The sequence below is a fragment of the Equus quagga genome, chromosome 12, assembly GCF_021613505.1.
Source record: "Equus quagga isolate Etosha38 chromosome 12, UCLA_HA_Equagga_1.0, whole genome shotgun sequence".
Lineage (NCBI taxonomy): Eukaryota > Metazoa > Chordata > Mammalia > Perissodactyla > Equidae > Equus > Equus quagga.
This window is the reverse complement of record NC_060278.1, coordinates 85,719,868-85,738,965: the sequence shown is the minus strand read 5'-3', so window position 1 is coordinate 85,738,965 and position 19,098 is coordinate 85,719,868. Positions and strand designations below refer to the sequence as shown.

The window sequence follows — 19,098 nt, the reverse complement described above, 5'->3', positions numbered from 1 at the left end:
TTACATGTGTGTGTGTATGTTTCTGGTAATGGGAGGTGTATATATGTTTGTGTGTGTGCATACACACATGCGCTGGAGGTGACGGCATGACTCCGGGGAAGGCCCCTCCGTTTCTCTGTATGGCTCACCTGGGCTACAGGCACAAGGGACCTCGGGGTCTTCCCCCACTCCAGAGCCCTCCATGACTCCCGCTGACTCCACACCAGCCCACATACTAGGCTCAGAGCCCCGTGGGTCCCCACGAATGCCCACAGAGTTGACAGAGTCACAGACACCACCGATCTCTCCCCAGAGAGGCCAGAGCTCACGTGGACCCGCCCTGCTCCCAGCCAGTGCTCCCCTGCCCTATTCTCTCAGCAAAAAGGAATGAGAAGGGCCAGCCGCAGGCTCCCTGACATCCTCCTGCTGAGCTCAGCGGGCCCACTGATGCCTAAGGCCAGCCCTCCTGGCCCTCACTGCAGCCGAAGCAAACAGCAGCCTCCGTGGAGAGGGGTGCAAATATTGACCAAAGCCACTCTCACTGTTTGCTCTTGTCATGAACGCTTCCTCTTCCTCGACATTTCCAACACAGGGGACATTGGGGGACAGACAGACACAAAGGATGGAGCTCTTGCCAGCCCCTCCTCCCTACAGCCATAGCAAGCGCGTGCGGTGGCACCTGCTTTGTGCAAGCTGTTCTGCCAGCCACCTGACCCTCCCCCCAGAGACGGGAGCTGGTTCCTCTCACCCCTGTAAGCCAGTGCCTGGAACTTACCAGAAGCTTAATAAATATTTGTTGAATGAATAAATGAATGGATGTACTATTGGAAGACCCTGGTAACAATGATAGGGGCAGCATTTCAGGGGCCCCCCCTTCAGCAAATATTCTTGAGGGTCCATGTTCATTTCCTGTTGCTGCCGTGGCAAATTACCATGAACTTAGTGACTGAAATCACAAATTTATTATCTTACCGTTCTGGAGGTCCTAAGTCCAAAATGGGTCTCCCTGGGCTAAAATCAAGGTATGGGCAGGGCTTTCTTCCTTTCTGGAGCTGCTGAAGAGGACCCACTTCTTTGCCTTCGTTCCTTGTCTCACGGCCCCTTCCTCCATCTTCGAAGCCAGCAGCCTGGGCTGCGTGCTCCCCACACTGTCATCTCTCTCCTCTCCTGCCTCCCTCTTCCACAAAGGACCCTTATCATTGCATCGGGCCCCCCTGAACAACCTAGGATATTCTCGAGGTCAGCTGACTAGCAACCTTAATCCCACCTGCAAGCTTTAATTCCCCTTTGTTGTGTAACCTGACATATTCACATGGTCAGGTTTCAGTGCGGGGAGGCCTCTTTGGGGGGCAGTTAATTCTGCTAACCCCAGGGTCCTTGGCCTGCAATTTGAGCAACTGCCACCAGGGGGCAAAAGTGAGTTCATTTTAGCTGCCCGATCTAAAAGAGGTTCTCCACCCAACCGGGCTGACAAAAAACAGAGCCAGAACTTTCCACTCTGTTAGGCTTTTTGTTTTCCCTGGTAAAAAGTAAACTTTTATTAAAACAACAACACAAATATTTTTTTGTGTTATGCAAAATGTCCACTGAGAAGCTCAGCATTACAAAGTGTGTCCACGTGCGACATAGGAAGGTGGCAAATCCGGGAAGCTTGGAGCAGGAAGGGATCTGGGAGCCAAGAATGCATAGCCTGGGTATTGGAACCTCAGCTCTCCTCCTTGCCCAGGCCCTGAGACCATGGCATGACCCTTCCTGTTTTGAGACATCAATTTCCCCATCTTTTCTTTTTTTTTCCCCTGAGGAAGATTCACCCTGAGCTAACATCTGTGCTAATCTTCCTCTGCTTTATATGTGGGTCGCTGCCACAGCACAACTGACAAGTGGTGTAGGTCCACGCCCAGGACCCAAAGCAGAATTCAACCACTATGCTATGGACCCAGCCCCTCAATGTCCCCATCTTAAAAGTGGAAAGTTGGTCAGAATGGGTTCCTCTAAGGGGAAGTTCCAGGGCCAAGCTGGAGTCTGGGCAGAACCTCCCCACGCTCTCACCACCTGCTCTGTGAGGTCACAGTGCCCACAGCCTCGCTTGACCCGGGCAGATTCCATGCACCTTCCAGAGAACGCTAGGAGGTGGCAGCAGCCACGTCCCCCTCACCAACTCCCAGCGAGCCCCCTCCACGATTCCCCCGTCCTCGAGAAGGAAATTGATGCCACGGCACTCAAGGAGCCCCAGGGACCTGGGTGACCCACCCGAAGATGTGGCCCACACCTGCAGAGATGCCAGGCCCAGGAGGTGAGGACAGCAGCCCCTCCCTCTGCCTGGCCCTTTGTGGCTGACGAAACGCTGCCCCCTGCCCTCTCCTTGGAGGCGAGCAGGCACCTTCCAGAGGCAGCAACTGAGGTCAGAGAGATTTGACAGGGGCCTTCCTAAAGTCTCCCGGCCCGGAAGTCATCCTTTCAGCACGTGTTTATTGAGCACCAACTGTGCACTAGGCACTGAGCAGAGTTTGGGGAGCACAGTTGTTGCACCAGACAGACAGAGGTGCTCCTACCCCCCTGGGGCTCACATCTAGTGAGGGAGACAGGCATCTCCGCCATCGATCTGTAGGAGGCCTCTGGTCACAGGCAATGGAAGTTCCAGCTCGAAATGATGCCTCGCTCTGGGCCCCTAGGCAGGATGGACATCCAAAGAGGGCATATAAAACAATCCACTGGGGTGAGGGGAGAGATTATTAAAACTTCAGTATATATTTTTCAGTCGATCCTCTTTTAATTTATATTCCTCAGGAATGTATAGATAAGTTTGTACCTTTGAATGGGTAAACAATGTATTAGCACACTTGGATATATATATGGTATTATATATAATTTCTTAATAAATAAACATAGCATAAATACATTGAGAGGTATAATAAAAAATGTTTGGAGACCATTGCCTTAAGAAATAAAGAAAATTTGTTGTCCCTTATACCAAGAGGTCCCAAGATGTGGGTGGCTCCAGAGCACGTTAATTCCACGGTTCTGCAATGTCACTTAAGACCCAGGTTCCTGCCATCTTCTTGCTTTTCCTTTGGCCTCATCTCACAATCACAAGATGGCCGCCACAGTTCCAGGCACCATGCAGAAGCATGGCTGTATAGGGTGGAAGGAGAGTGGGCCTGGCTTCCTGTGGGTCTCATTTTAACAACGAGAAAACCTTTCCCCCAGTCCTAGACCCCTGTACCCTCCCCCACCCCCTGCCCCTCACCCCTGCAGACTTCCCCATCCTTGAGCCAACCACAGCCAGGGGACTGGAGCATCACAACAGGCTTAGACCAATCAGGATTGTCTAAAATCATGGAAGGTAGGCACAGACAAGGGACCAAAATCAGCCTTCTGCCAGCAAGGGGAGGGAGTGGCTTTTGGGTGACAGCCACCTGTGACTGCCACAGCAAACTGAATCCTTTCCTCAAAATAGACTTGGATTTGGGGTCAGCCAGACCTGGGCCTATCCCCAGTTCACAGGTCTTGGGCTGCTGGTCTTGGGCAAATTTATCTACAGCTCAGTTTCTCAGCCTGGAGCTTGGGGACACCACGTTCCCCGTCAATTGTAAAATGCGATTGTGAATCTTGCCATCCCAGGGTCCTCCAACGAGGCAGGAACACCTGCAGGACGCCAGAGGAGCCCTCGCCAAACAGAAGTGAGCAGGGAGGGGAGAGGCGAGCCCTGGGATCTTCACGGGCAGCAGGGGGCTGAGGCTCAGAGACGTCAGATGGGTAACCCAGGGCCACCAGGCAAGGGGCTGGGCAGGAGCCAGGGATGCCTGGCACGAAGCTCTGGGTGCTCCCAGGTGTTTGCAGGCACCATGTCCCAGAGGCTGGCAGTGAGTGACAGCCCTGTGCTCTCTGCAGATGACTCCTTCCTGCTGCCCATCCGCATCAACGCCACAGCCCCGGGCCTGACTCAGTGCATGCTGGGATGTATGTGTATGTATATATTGAAGAGCTGTCTTGGCCATCAACAGGGGCCTGGGGAGAGGGCCCAGCCTCAGGCCGGGCTGGGTCTGTGGGGAAAGGCCTGCGCTGGGCTGCAGGGAAGGGAGGGAGCTGCAGGTGGAGCTCTGGAGATCTTCCCATCAGAGACGTCAGGGCCTCCTTCCAGCCAAGATCTCTTTAACAGGTGGAGAGAGGCAGTAGGAGGAAGATGCTGTTTGGAGGGGAGCTGGGTGCCACCCTCCCCTGCTCTGCCACCAGCCTGGCCACTGGGGTCAGAGAGGTCACGGGAATGGTTTGGGGCAACTCACCCTCACTTCAGGGACATGGATCTGACCACGGCCTAAACATCAGTCTTTTACTTCTATGTTGCTCCACCCCCCCGCCCCCGCACTTATTCATCCTCTCTGTCATTTATCCAACCATCTGTCCACGTATCCATCTGTTGTAATATCCGTGCATCCCGTTAGTTCGTCCATCCATCCGTTCACTGAGTCAGCCATCAATTCACCCATAGCTTTATTTGCTAATGTTCACATCCATCCCATCATCAACCCATCCATCCTTCTATCCATCCTCTCATTCTCCCACCCTCTCATCCATCTTCCTAGTCATCCAGCTTCCAAGCCATTCATTCTCTTACCCATTCTTCCAATGCACCCATGTATCCTCCCACCTACTCAGCCATCCCGAACCCCTACTTTTGACCTAGCTCCATGCTGGGCAACACTGGGCACCAGGGATAAGCCAGACGAGGACCTTGCCCTTGAGAAGTTCCCAGTGTCTGGGAATGGGCATTAGCACATCCCAGACTTTTCATGCTCCTGAGTCACTATTAAGTATCAATTAACTGCCAGTTGCAAGTAGTGCTCACCTGTAGGACCCATGCTCACTCCAAGCGGCTCTTACCCATAAGCAGAGCAAGGGGCTGTCCTGGGCTCCACTAGCAAATTGAGAGGGTCTCCCAGCAACAGAGTCTCACTCCCTGCAAGTGCTTGTAGGATAAGAATGAGGGTACAACTACCCACTGCTCTCCTGTCTCCTCCACAGCCTGGATCACCTGCCTGGCCTGCTTCCTGAGGACTCAGGCCCACCAAGTCCTGTTCAACACCTGCAGGTGAGCAGGGACAGGTGAGGGGAGGGTGATGGGGGCTGGGACCATGCGGCTGGTGACCATGGTAGCCCCCTCACTGGTTTAGACCTCCCTTTGATCACCAGATGAGTTACCCCAAACCTTGCTTTTACTAGATCCCCTCACCCCAGAACCCACTGTGGCTCCCCATTGTTCCAGCACCTGAGCTTGCAGCCCTCTGGAATCCTGCCCCACCCTTCCTTTCCAAGCTGCCCTCATTCTGCTTCCTGCTGTGGGCCCATTGGCTCAGCAAGGCTAGGGTTCTCCCTCCCTGGATCCCCCATTCCTATTCCCACCTCCACCCCTTTGTACACGCTGTTCTTCTGCCTGAATGCCTGTCCACCCTTTCTCTTTACCCTTCCCGACCAAGCAAATGCCTATGAATTCCTGCAGAGCTTTCCAACTCATTCATTCACTTAAAGTTTACATTCTAAACATTTCCTGAATGCCTGCTCTGGGCTCAGCCTTGGCCCCCACCACCCACGAGCTCCCAGTGGCAAAGGCAGACACCAAAAAGTGCCAAGCTGGGAGTGTTGACTCTGAAGGTCGTAGGAGGAGGGGACATTTGAGCTAAACCCTAAAGGATGCATTCACCAGGAGAGAAGAGGGGAGGGGACAAACAGTGTGTAGATGGAGAAAGGGAGTGAGGAGGACCAGTGACCACTCTGAGCTGATCCCTGATGGCCCCAAGTGCTGGGGTAAGAGCTTTCTCTCCTCTGGGACACTGTGGAGCCACAGAACATGGTCAGCATCTTGGCGAGGTGTCACTGCCCAGAGAGGGACATGTCCTTCAGGGTGGGAGAGAGGAGAGGGCCAGGCCAGGATTTGCCAGCCTGTACAAAGCCCTGCCTTGCCTGGACCTCTGCTTCTCTGTCTTCCAGATGCAAGCTGCTCTTCCAGAAGCTCATGGAAAAGACAGGTGTCCTGGTCCTCTGTGTTTTTGGTGCGTCTCCAGGGCCCTGCCCCATCCCAGGTGGAGGTACCCCTGGGCTCTCGCCCATCCTGGCACTGATCCTGCGACCCTGGGAAAGACACTGCCCCTCTATGAGCCTCAGTTCCCCCATCTGTCTAATGAGTGTTGCTGTGAGGATTAAATGAAATGACGGCCAGGAAAAATTTTTGAAAGCTAAGAAAAGCTTTGAAAACTGCAAAGCTCTCCCCAAACCATGTTGTGATAATTATTACTACCTCTTTCTGGGCTTCTGTGGCTTCCTTCCAGCCACCACTGCCGCCTCCCACATCACAGCTTTACTTTCTCAAAGGACTCTCCTCCCTCCACTCAAGTGTACTCACCGGGGGTGATACTAGGAAATACTAGGAAATTAGGAATTCCTAGGAAACTTAGCCCAGCAAATAAGCCTTTTTAAAATCACAGCTTTATTGAGATATAATTCACATACCATAAAGATCACCATTTTAAAATGTATAATTCAGCGGTTTTTAGTATATTCACAAAGTTGTCCATCTGTCACCACCATCAAATTCCAGAATCTTCATTACCCCTAAAAGAAACTCCCCAGTCCCTGGCAGTCATTCCCCATTCCCCCCCCCCGCCCAGATCTAGGCAACCACTAATCTATTTTCTGTCTCTATGGATTTGCCTGTTCTGGACATTTCATATAAATGGAATCATGTAATATGTGGTCTTTGTGGCTTCTTTCACTTAACATAATATTTTCAAATTCATCCATGTTGCAGTTTACATCAGCATTTCTTTCCTTTTTATGGCTGAAATTATCCCATTGTATGGTTATGCCACATTTTGTTTATCCATTCATCAGTTGATACATATTAGGGTTGTTTCTGCTTTTTGGCTATTATTAATAATGCCACTATGAACATTTCTATTAAATTTTTGTGTGGACGCGTGTTTTCAATTCTCTTGGGTATATATCTAGGCATAGAGTTGCCAAGTCCTATGATAACTCTATGTTTAACTATCTGAGGAATTGTCAAACTTTTTTCCAAAGCAGCTGCACCATGTTACATTCCTACCAGTAACATGCAAGGGTCCCAGTTTCTCCACATCCTCACCAACACTTGTTGTAATCAGTCTTATTTTAGCCATCCCAGTGGGGGTGAAGTGGTATCTCATTGTGGCTTTTATCTCATTTCCCTGATGAATAATGATGTTGAGCATATTTTCACGTGCTTATTGGCCATTTGTGTATCTTCTTTGGAGAAAAGGCTGTTCAGATCTTTGCCCATTTTTAAATTGAGTGGTCTTTTTATTAATGTTATAAAAGTTCCTTATATAGTCTGGATACAAATCTCCTATCAGATATATGATTTGCAAATATTTTCTCTCATTCTTTCGGTTGTCTTTTCTCTTTCCTGATGGTGTCCTTTGCAGCACAAAATTTTTAAATTTTGATGAAGTCTAAGTTATCTAATTTATGTTTTCTTTCATCATTTTTGCTTTTGGTGTCACATCTAAGAAACCATTGCTTAACCCAAGGCCATGAAGATCTACTCCAAACTCCCATGTTTTCTTCTAAGATTTTTATAGTTTTAACCCTTACATTTAGGTCCATGATGCATTTTTTAGTTAATTTTTGCATATGGTGTGAGGTAAGGATCCAACTTCATTTTTTTAAATATAAACAACCAGCTGTTCCAGTACCATTTATTGAAAAGACTAGTCTTTCCCTGATTTAATTCTCTGGCACCCTTATTGAAAATCAGTTGACCATAAGTGTGAGGGCTGCTTTTTGGACTCTCAATTCTGTTCCATTGATATATGTGTTGATGTGTTTGCCAGTACCACCCTGGACTGATTGCTGTAGCTTTGTAGTAAGTTTTGAAATCTAGAAGTGTGCGTCCTCCAGCTTTGTTCTTTTTAAGATTGTTTTGACTATTATGGGTCCCTTATGGTTCAATATGAATTTTAGGGTCAACTTTTCCATTTCTGCAAAAAAAGGCCATTGGGATTTTGATAGGGATTGCATTGATATGTAGATGAATTTGGGGATTAGTGTCACCTTAACAATGTTAATGGATCTTCCAATCCATGAACGCGGGCTGTCTTTCCATTATTGATAGGTATCTCTATGTCTTCTTTCTTTCAATGATGTTGTGGAGTGCAAGTTTTGCACTTCTTTTGTTAAATTTATTCCTAAGTATTTTATTCTTTGAGATGCTATTGTAAATGGAATTGTTTTCTTAATTTCATTTTCAGATGATTCTTTGCTGGTGTTAAGAATTGTAATTGATTTCTGTATACTGATCTTGTATCCTGCAAACTTGAAGAACTTATTTATTATTTCTGACATTGCGCAAGACATCCAGTCTAGATACTTTAGGATTCTATATGCAAGATCGTGTCATCTGCCTCTTTTTTCTTGACTAATTAGCCTGGCTAGAACCTCCAGGACAACGTTTAATAGAAATGGCAAGAGCAGACACCCTTGTCTTGTTCTCAATCTTAGGAAGAACGCATGCAGCCTTTCACCCCTAAGTATGATGTTAGCTGTGGATTTTTCATAAACGGCCTCTATCAAATTGAGGAAGCTCTGTTCTATTCCTGATTTGTTGAGTGTTTTGTCAGGAGTAACAGGTTTTAAAGGCTTTTAATGATGGCTTCAAAGGTGGGATTTCAGGCAGCACGGAGATCATAAAATACAGCGGAGACCACCCCCTTTTCTTCTCTTTGCCAATTATCCCCAGTAGGATTGAGACAGGGAGGGAGAGGAAACATGGATTATTCAGTTTATGCGAGACACTTTGCATACATGAGATCTTTCCATTGTGAAGTGGATACTACCATTACGCCCATTTTACAGAGGAGGAAACTGAGGCCTAGCGGGATTAAGTAACCTCTGCTAACGTTGCACTGTGCTGGTAGGTGGCAATGCTGGCACATGGCTTAACTCCAGAGCCTAAGCCCTGAACCTTTCATCTTAAACGGCTCCTTCTCACTCTCTCGGCCCCGCAGGATTCTGGGTGTTTTCAGTGCACTTACCATCCCAAGTGCAAGTCTGGCAGGTGAGTGGGTTCTCTTCAGGCCCCACCACTGACTGGCCTCACCCCAACCAGTCAATGTTGCCTCCATAAGCTCCTCTCATTGTCACCACATCTGGATCCTAATCAGTTCCGGACTCACCCCAGCTCCAGATCGCTGTCTTTGCCATGCCACTAGCCTGGACTCATCTGTCCTGCCAAAATGTGGCTCTCAAAGACCAAATGCAATAGTGCCTCCTCCAGGCACAGTGAGGACAGAGAACACGTTTCTCTCTCTACTCAAGGTAGTTTGCTCTTCTGCTCAAATGAGCTGAGACTATTTGCTTTGTGGTTCCTGGGGAGGAAGGAGGAGCAAATCAGTGGCCAGAGCTCCCTGTCTGAGGACAGCAAAGAGTCTCCGAAGCCTAGGGAGAAAGGGGATCTGATGGGTCTGTCCCTCCCTCTCCTCTTCTCCCCTTATGAACTCCTTCATATCCTTCAAGATCCAGCTAAAATCTCACCAGCTCCAGAAACACTCAGGGATGGGTGGGCACATTCCCCTCTCTCTTCCCACAATTGTCTGCAATCATGAATGCAATCTTCTGCAGTTATGACTACTTCCCAAGCTGTACTGGGACCCCTTGAAGGCAAACCTCATTCTAGCAATATCCACCTCAGGGCCAGGCACAGGATTGCCACTATCAATGCTGGATGACTGGAAGGCCAGATGGGAGTGTGAATGGAGGGAGAATGGACGGAAGGGTGGAAGTGATGGATGTAGGAATGGGGGGAAATGGATGAGGGATAGATGGATGGACAAATGACAGAGTGTATGGATGAGAGAATGGATGGATGGGAGGGCAGATGGGATATATGAGTGGGTAAATGGATGGACAAGTGGATGGTTGAATGGGAGGGTAGATAGATGGGAGGGTGGATGGATTGATGAGAGGGTTGATGGGTAAGGTAAAGTAGGTGGGTGGGAGGGTAGATGGATGAGGAAGGTTGGATAAATAGAGGAATAAATGGATGGGAAAGGGTGGAAGGATGGGATAGTGGAGGGGTAGGAGGATAGATGAATGAGGAGGTAGATGGCTGGATAAAAAAGAGGGTAAATTGGATTTTGGATAGATGGTAGATGGGTGCGTGGATAGAACTGCAAATAGGAGGGGAGATGAATGGATGGATTTATGACTGTGGGAGACTAGATGGATGAAACTCTATTGGGCCAAGATTAGGCCATCTGAAGGCGATCCCTTGCTTTCTTCAATACCCTACCAGGATGACAGCATATCTACTCCACTGCAGAGCTTGAGGTAAGACAAATCTGCCAAATAGTCTTATTATCACCTAAAAACCAGAGCTATAGCCAGGACCTGGTATGTACTGACTAAGAATGTGGGCTCGGCAGTCAGACCAACCTGGGTTTTAATCCAGCTCCCATACATCCTACCTGGTTAACTTTATGCAAATTCACTTCACCACTCTCGGCCTTTGACTCATTTATGAGATAAGGCATAACACCCACCTCCCCTGGATAATTATGAGTATTAAAGAAGATGTAAACTGTCTTAAATAGTTCCTGGCCCATAGTTAGCGCTCAGCAAATGGTAGCTGAGAAGACATTTTAACCAATAAGATACCACCTGGTGGCAATATCCTTAATTGCAGACAAAATACTCAGGAATGTTCAGAAGGAATGAGCTGGGTTTAAGGATATTCCAAACAGGAGGAAGAGCACAAGCAATGTTTTAGAGATAAGAACCTGCTGAGTAGGCCCAGGAGTGTGGGAAAATGTGAAGCCAGTTCTCTGTGGGCTGACTGGCAAAGGCAGAAGCTGGGGGTAACAATAGCAGCATCACAAATCAGTCAGTCCATGTTCTCACTCCTTCCTCATTAGGATGTACCAGGAGAAGGTGCGACATCACACTGGGGAAATCCAGGACCTCCGAGGTAGCATGAACCAGCTCATTGCCAAGCTCCAGGAGATGGAAGCCATGTCAGATGAGGTGAGATGCTGGCCATGTGGCCCCCAAACACCTAACTTCTCTCTATGTTTGATGCCCTGCGTTCTATACCCAAAATTTGGGTAGAGCACATCCCCAATAACTTCCTGGAAAAGAGTGACATAAGAGGTATCTTTATTTTTTGGAACTTGCACGTTTGAAAATGTCTTTGTTCTACCCTGGCACTTGATGATAGTTTGGCTGGGTATAGAATGCTAGATAGGAAATAGTTTCCTCTGAGGATTTTGAAGAAAGTCCACTATTCTGTTCTAGTTTAAATTGTTGCTGTTGAGAAGTCTAACGGCGCCCTTATTATTGGTCCTTTGAGTGTGGTCTGTTTTTTATTCCTGGGAGTCTGTAGGATACTCTTTTTGTCCCCACTGTTCTGCACTTAACCTTCTTGAGGGGTTGCTGAGCTTATTGAATCTATGGGTTGATGTTTTTCAATAATTTTGGAAAATTCTAAGCTATTATCTCTTATAAGATTCCTTTTTCCCCGTTATCTGTCTCCTCTCCTGGAACACCAGTTACATCTATGTGAGATCTTTAGAGCGTGTTCCACGTAATTCCTATGCTGTTACCTGGTTTGTTTGTTTTTCATTCTTTTTCTCTATGTGCCTGTTTAGATATTTTCTATTCACACTTCTTCAGGTTCACTAATACTCCTGTATTCTCTTCTGTCCAATCTACTGTTAAATCTTTCCATTAACTTCTTAATCTCATATACTACATTGTTTAGTTCTAGAATATACATTTGATTCTTTTTCATAGATTTTAAGTCTATTGTGGAACTCTACAACATTTTATCTGTCTTGTCCATCTTTTCCTTTATTTTATTTAACGTATTGGTCGTGATTATATTAAAAATCCTTATCTACTAAATCTACTATCTGGATCCTCTACGGTCTCTTTCTATTTCTGTCTTTTCTTTGGAATCATATCATATGGTCTTACCTCTTCATGTCTAGTAATTTTTTAGTGTTATCTGAACATTGTAGAGAAAAGAACCGTAGACACTCCAGATAATTATAACTTCTACCAGAGAGAGCTCCCCCTTCCTTTGTAAGGAAGATGAAGTACACTGATCACTTCTATGTAGATGTGCTTTGAGCTGGTTCTGACCTGGATGGCAATTTTTATCAGAGGTTTTCAGGTTAACCCTTTAGCCTCTTGCCTGTGCATCTTCAAAAATTTGGTAAATGTCTTGATGGAAAAGATTGACCACATGTTTGCAGCCTCTCAAGTCCCAGTGATGTCTCCCAGCCCTGCATGAGTGCAAAATCTCTGACCCCAGGGGCAGCCTTCTCGGCCGGGGGCAAGCTTGCATTCTCAGCCTCTAATTGACCCATCCTTGGTTTGGTGCCCCCAGGGGAAGTGCAGCTGTAGCTACTCAGCACTGATCCAGCACTTCTTCTCGGACAGCTGTTCTCCAAGTGTGATCACCATACGGGCAGTATCAACATTACCTGGGAAAATGTTAGAAATTTAACTTAATGGACCCCACCCAGAACTACTGAATCATACACTTTGAAGATGGGAACCAACCATATGTGTTTCAGCAAGCCCTCCAGGTGATTCTGACACATACTAAGAAGAACCACTGTTCTAAGGCTTGACTCTCATGCTTGTTTTGTTTGGGGCCCGCTCCCTCAGAGGGACTTGGTTTCCTAAGCATTGTGAGGCTGGAAAGTTTTACTTTGCCTTTCAGGAGGCTTCAAAGCAGCTCTTTATCTTCTTACGCAGTCTTAAGTTCCAGTGAACATCTTATGGAGGAAACTGACCATATTTGAGGCCCCTCAAGTCCCCAGTTTCTTCCCTTTAGCCCTTGTGGCTGTTAAAAACGTTGCTGTTTTCTCTTTCACCAGTAGCAGCCCCTTCTCTGGCCTGTGCCCAGAGCCTCAGCCCACACCCAGACTCATCAAATGCTCCCAAGGGTTAAAAAAATTGTCAGCACATTTCAGATTCATTCTCCCCTCTCTAGACTTTTCGTCCATCTGGTCCTTGTTGCTTCCATAGCTCAGTGATGACTTTAGAATAGGATTTAGTAAACTCTCTGGCTTTTTGCAGTTGTTTTCAATGGGGTCATTGGTCCTCTGCAGCTCAGTGCATCTTACGTGGAAGCCCTATGTCTTGACCTGGCATCTGAAATGTCATGATAATATGCTGATGGGCTGGCCGCCCCTGGGGCCCTTTCAATCTGGAAACTCATGTCCTTTAGTCCCAGGACGTAATGTTCTTCAATCATGTGATTAGATGGGTGACTTTCCCCCAGCTCTGGCTGCTCTGCTCTCATTTTTTTTTTTTTTAAAGATTTTATTTTTTCCTTTTTCTCCCCAAAGCCCCCCGGTACATAGTTGCATACTCTTCGTTGTGGGTCCTTCTAGTTGTAGCATGTGGGATGCTGCCTCAGCGTGGCTTGATGAGCAGTGCCATGTCCGCGCCCAGGATTCAAACCAACGAAACACTGGGCTGCCTGCAGCGGAGTGCACGAACTTAACCACTCGGCCACGGGGCCAGCCCCTCTGCTCTCATTTTTGAAACTCCTATTATTTGAATGTCAAACTCCTGAACTACTCCTCTGGATTTTTTTCCTTTTCTCCCCATTTTCCTCTCTTTGTCCTTTTGTTCCACAGTTGGGAAAACATTCTCAGCTTTATCTTCCAAAACTTCTACTGAGTTTTTTCATTTCGACTAACATAGTCTGAATTCCTAAGAATTTTCTTTTTTTTTTTTTTTTGTGCTCTGGGTGTTCCTTTCCACAGAATTCTATTCTTGTTCATGGATGCAATATCTTTCCTTACCTTTTGGAGCTCAGCCAGGTCATCAACCTCTTTGAGCCTCAGTTTCCACATCAACAAATTAGAGTCATAATCACTGCCCTGGAACACCCTGGCTATTGTTCTAGTTCCTACTGCTGCATCACCAGCCATCCCAAAACTTAGTGATGCGAAACAACCATTGATTACATTCAGAGATTCTGTGGACCAGGAATTCACACAGGCCACAGTAGGGATGGTCTGTCACTGCTCCATGATGTCTGGGGCCTCAGCTGGGAAGACTTGAAGGCTGGGGGTGACTCAACAGCTGGGATTGGAATCATCTGGAGGTGTCCTCACTGACGTGTCTGGAGGTTAATGCTGGCTGTCAGCTGGGAGCTCAGAGCTGTGGACAAAGGCACCCAAATGTGGCCTCTCCACGTAGTAGGGGCTTCCTCACAACATGGCGGCTGGCTTCCAAGAATGAGAGTCCCCAGAGAACCAGGCAGTGCCGTATCACCTTTGAGGACTTCGCCCAGAAGTCACACAGCATCCCTTGTGCCATAGTCACAGGCCCGCTCAGACTGATGGGGAGAGAAGAGTGTCAAAGTCACATTGAAAGTAGAGCATGGAGTAGGAGACCTTGTCATAGCCATTTTTGGAAAATATGACCTGCCACAGCTGTGAAGAGTCCAATAAAAATAACAGCCGGCATTTACTGAGCACTGCCTGTGCTCAGTGCTGGGCAGTAGACCACAGCGGCTGAGAGCATGAACTCCGGAACCGAACTCCCTGCTCTGCCTCTAACCTGCTGTGTGACCTTGGACAAGTTTCCCTTCTATGCCTCAGTATTCTCATCTTTAAAATGGGGATGATAATAGTCCATACCCCCTAGGGTTGCTGCGAAGGGATAAGAGTGAACACAAGTGGAGCCGAGGACAGTCCCGGCACACAGGAGCGGCTTTGCAAGTCTTAGCTCTAATCCTCACAACAGTGGGAGGGAGACGTGACTATCATCCCCGTCTTACAGACAAGGAAATCGAGTCAGAGGGGAGTCACCCCTCCAGAGCCCCACAGCAGCAAAGGTCCGTCTGACTCCAGACCCCTTGCTCGTAACTTCACTGAGAGCCCTGGTCCCACGTGTGACACCCCGTCACGGTGGATGTGAAGCACTGAGTAAACCCGGTGGGTGGGGTGGGGGCGGCCCTGGGTCCCTTGGGCTTCCTCACAGTGTAGTGACTGGTGGTCCTGTGCATGGACCAGCCACGGCTTCCACAGGCTGGGGTAAGCAGTTAGGGACAAGAGAGTGCCCCACAGCCACCTGTCACCTGGTGTGAACACATGTGTGCACAGTGATCTGTAAGAACGTACCAGGGCACAGCTTGTGTCTTCTGCCTTTTCAGCAAAAAATGGCCCAGAAAATAATGAAGATGATACAAGGAGATTACATCGAAAAGCCGGACTTTGCCCTAAAGTCTATAGGTAAGTGACTGCCCAGTCACCCACTGGCCCACCTCAAGTTCCTCAGAAACTTCAGAGGGTAGATTCCCCTTCTGGTCCGGTGCACCCTCGGCTGCCGGGAAGTTCGTCCTCGGAGCTGACCTCTGCTCCGCAGCTGATTTCCTTACTGCAGATTCTGTTTTCTCTAACGGGGGCTGGGATGCACAGGGAGAGGTGGGACAAGGACATGCCAATCCCAGGACCTCCACTGCCCCTCCACCCACCCACCCGCCGTCCTCCAGACCTAGAGGTCAGCAGGGCCGGCCCTGTGCCGGGCGGAGGAGACTGACCAGTAAGCAAACCAACGGGCCCCATAAAAGTCGGGAATCGGTGCTTCAGAAAAGTAAGGCAGGTGGCTGGGATAGAGGCGACCCGGGCAGCAGCGTGGGGAGGACGCTTGGGTTGAGACCCGGTGAGGAGGGAGCCGCCGTGAAGGTGCCCCTGTGAGGGTGAGGACGGAGCGGGAGCGAGACAGGGACCCAGGGAGGAGGCGAGGTGGGCTGACCCGGCGCCCCCTCTGCTTAACGAGATGTGGGGTCAGAGGCTGTCAGCTCAGCGTCTCAGGGCCAGAGCCCCTCCTCTGTGAAACGGGTACAGAAACGGCCCTAGCAGTCACACCGAGGCCGGCATAAGGGAGCGCTCGCTCCGCGCAGGCACTGCTGGAAAACGCTTCAGTGCATTAGCTCATTTCAACCTCACAACGGCCCTGGGAAGTGGATGCGATCATTCCTACTATTACTGATACTGTTATGACTCCCATTTCTCAGTGGGGAACACTGAGGGCCAGAGAGGGCCAATGACTCGTCCGCAGCGCTCGCCCGGCACGTAGTCCGCGCCCCATCAGTGCGGTTCCCCTCCTCCAGGCAGCAGCCGGGGCTGCTCGGCTGACGCCCGCCTCCTCCCACGCAGGGGCCTCCATCGACTTCGAGCAAACGTCAGCCACGTACAACCACGACAAGGCTCGCTCCTACTGGAACTGGATCCGGCTGTGGAACTACGCGCAGCCGCCGGACGTGATCCTGGAGGCAGGGGGAAGGGCGGGCCGCGGGCGGAGCGGCAGGGGTGTGGCTGGGGGGTCTGCGGGTGGGCGCTCAGAGCAGAGGTCTGAGTGAGAGCAAAGGGAGTCGGGTGTGGGGCGGGGTAGGGGTGGGAGCGGGAGACAGGGCGGGGCAGGGGGCGGAGGAAGTGTGGGGGGGTGGGGAGAAGTCAGGGGGCAAGGGCAGGAGGGGAGGACAGCAGGGACCACTTGGGGCTGGGCAGAAACAGGGGACAGGCACAGGGACGGGCACGGGGCAGGGATGGCCTGCTTTGGCACTGGAAGGGCACCTCCCCGACGCAGCCCTGGAGACCCGACAGTCAGGGAACCCTCGGCCCCAGCAGGACCCAGCCCTCAGAGCTGAGGGGAAGACTCATCCTTGCTTCTGGAAGTCAGGGGCGCTTCCTGGAGGTGGTGGCACGAGAGCCAGGCTTTGTAGACAGGAAGGACCCGTCTCATCCAGAAGGCCGAGGAGGTCTAGGGGGGCCAGGGCGGGATGAGGAACCTGCCCTCCCCCACCCACCCAGCACAGCCCCCCTTGCACCTGCCCCTTCCAGCCCAACGTGACACCTGGCAACTGCTGGGCTTTCTCGGGTGACCGTGGTCAGGTGACCATCCAGCTGGCCCAGAAGGTCTACCTGAGCAACCTGACGCTGCAGCACATCCCCAGGACTATCTCCCTGTCGGGCAGCCTGGACACGGCACCCAAGGACTTCGTCATCTACGTGAGCACCCCAGCAGGGCCGTGCTTAGCTAAGGGGACAGCCTCGTCGTGGCGGGGCTCCAGGCACTGTGACAAACTGTCAGTACAACTCATGCAGGCCAGAGGGGCTGGATGAGGCTTTGTTAAGACTGGGAATGGCCAGGGCCAGGGATAGCAGATAAATGGATAAACCGCTTCTCTGTTTCAACCCAAGCTTTTCAGAGCCTATGTAATCTTCAGAGACCCTTGAGCCCCCATTTTACTGATAAGGAAGCTGAGGTCCAGAGAAGGGTCAGGGAAACACCCAAATCCTACAAGTCAATGCAGAGTTAGAAGTGGACCCTCAGCCTTCTGACTCCCAGTCCCGGGCTCTTTCCTATCCACTACTCTGTGCTGTGATGGAACGGTGCCCAAAGAGGTAGGGAGGTGCCCATCCTGGGAGGTGTGCAAGTGCAAAGGGGAGACACCCACTGCAGGCCCTGCCTGCACCTGATGCTTCCTCCTCGGCTCTGATTCTGCAGGGCATGGAAGGCTCCCCCCGGGAAGAGGTGTTCCTGGGGGCTTTCCAGTTTCAGCCAGAAAACATCATTCAGACGTTCCAGCTCCAGGTACCTGAGAAACGCTGCCCATGCTGAGCACCTGCTGAATGCACACTGTGTGCAGGGCTTTACCCAGGGGACCCCACTTCATCCCCCAACAGCCCCAGGAGGAGCACAATTGTCACTAACCCACTTGACAGATGAGAAAACTGAGGCTCAGGGTGATGGACCTGCTGCCCAGGGCTGAGAGAGGACCCTGAGGAGATCCATCCGGCCTCTGGCAGTCCCCCATCTTCCCCGGCCTCCCAGGAGCCCTCCACGGCATCTCCTCCTGGGGAGAGCAGATGTTGAACAGGACAGGCCCAGTGGGCCAGGGATGCAGGGATGCTGGTCTCCACACTGGAGGCCCCATCATCAGCACCTGGTCCAACCTAAAACGAAGACCAGGAGTTGAGGACAGAAGCAAGACAGGAGAGGTGGCTGCCGGAACACCCCTGAGACGTGGTGGCAGGTCTAGGCTTGAGTATCAGGCCGACAGTGGCCTGAATCCTGACCCAACCACAAATTCTGTGTGATCTGGGGCCATGCCCTGCCTCTTTGGGCCTCAGTTTCCTCTTCTGTTAATCCCTGGGAGGTTAAGACCATCCAGGAGACCTTGAAGGCCAAAGCCCCGCTTGTGGCACTGGGCAGGGAGCATAGAAACACGGGCTCCATCCCCTTTCGAGGAGCAGGGAGGGGGAGGCCGTACTTAGGGAGCATCCACTGTGTGCAGCCCCAAGCTCTCCTTTCATGCTCACAGCAACCCCGGGAAGTAGATATTACCACTGCCATCTCACAGAGGGGGAAACTGAAGCCCAGAGAGGGGCAGTAGTCTGCCTAGGGTCCCACAGCACATACATGCCAGGGCCCCAATGCTGGGACCCCCTTCCCAGTCGCAGCATGTCTGTGCTTCCAGCCTCAGCATCTCCCATCCTAGCCCCAGAGTATCAACTTGCTATGTGGCGTTGGGACAGTCCAGTCCCTTTTCTGAGCCTCAGTTTCCCCACCTGTGAAATGGGTCCCTTCCACTCAGAAACGCCCCTCTGGACAGGCCGAGTGGAGGCCTCTGGGTGAGCTGCCCCATGTCTGCGACTCTCTTCCAGAACCAGCCAGCTCGGACTTTTGACGCGGTCAAGGTGAAGGTATCAAGCAACTGGGGGAACCCGCGCTTCACCTGCCTGTACCGCGTGCGAGTGCACGGCTCTGTGACGCCCCCCAGAGAGCAGCCCAGCTAGAGCCCCTGCCCCGGGAGAGATTAAAGTTTATTCTTCACGCCCCAGCCTGAGTCTGTGTGTCTTTGGCCCCAGAGAGTGTGGGTGGGCTAGCATTTGACGGCTGAGCAATTAGGCATCACAATGATTAATGCTGGGCGCCCTGGCACCCTCACAGCAGCCCCATGAGGCCCCATTTTATAAGGGACAGTGAAGGCTACAAGCAACAGGATGACTCGCCAGAGGTCACAGCCAGCAAAGGGCAGCACCAGGATTCAAACCCAGG

The 19,098-nt window shown here is 50.5% G+C and overlaps 1 protein-coding gene across 1 annotated transcript; it reads left to right on the top strand.

Moving 5' to 3' along the window:
* The first annotated feature begins 2,186 nt into the window (after positions 1 to 2,186).
* On the top strand, positions 2,187 to 18,836 carry SUN5 (Sad1 and UNC84 domain containing 5). The gene is made up of 13 exons (XM_046678193.1): positions 2,187 to 2,272; positions 3,601 to 3,659; positions 3,871 to 3,945; positions 5,002 to 5,068; positions 5,965 to 6,026; positions 9,018 to 9,067; positions 10,304 to 10,338; positions 10,923 to 11,031; positions 15,188 to 15,266; positions 16,194 to 16,309; positions 16,878 to 17,045; positions 17,545 to 17,631; positions 18,705 to 18,836. The coding sequence occupies exons 1-13, from the start codon at positions 2,187 to 2,189 to the stop codon at positions 18,834 to 18,836; spliced, it is 1,125 nt and encodes a 374-aa protein (XP_046534149.1).
* The last annotated feature ends 262 nt before the right edge of the window (positions 18,837 to 19,098 follow it).

Excerpts from the sequence above, each read along its gene's own strand:
- SUN5 (XM_046678193.1), top strand. The coding sequence starts at position 2,187 with ATGCCACGGCACTCAAGGAGCCCCAGGGACCTGGGTGACCCACCCGAA. Across the intron at positions 5,069-5,964 it reads GTCCTGTTCAACACCTGCAG|ATGCAAGCTGCTCTTCCAGA; the intron begins GTGAGCAGGGAC and ends TCTGTCTTCCAG. Across the intron at positions 6,027-9,017 it reads CCTGGTCCTCTGTGTTTTTG|GATTCTGGGTGTTTTCAGTG; the intron begins GTGCGTCTCCAG and ends TCGGCCCCGCAG.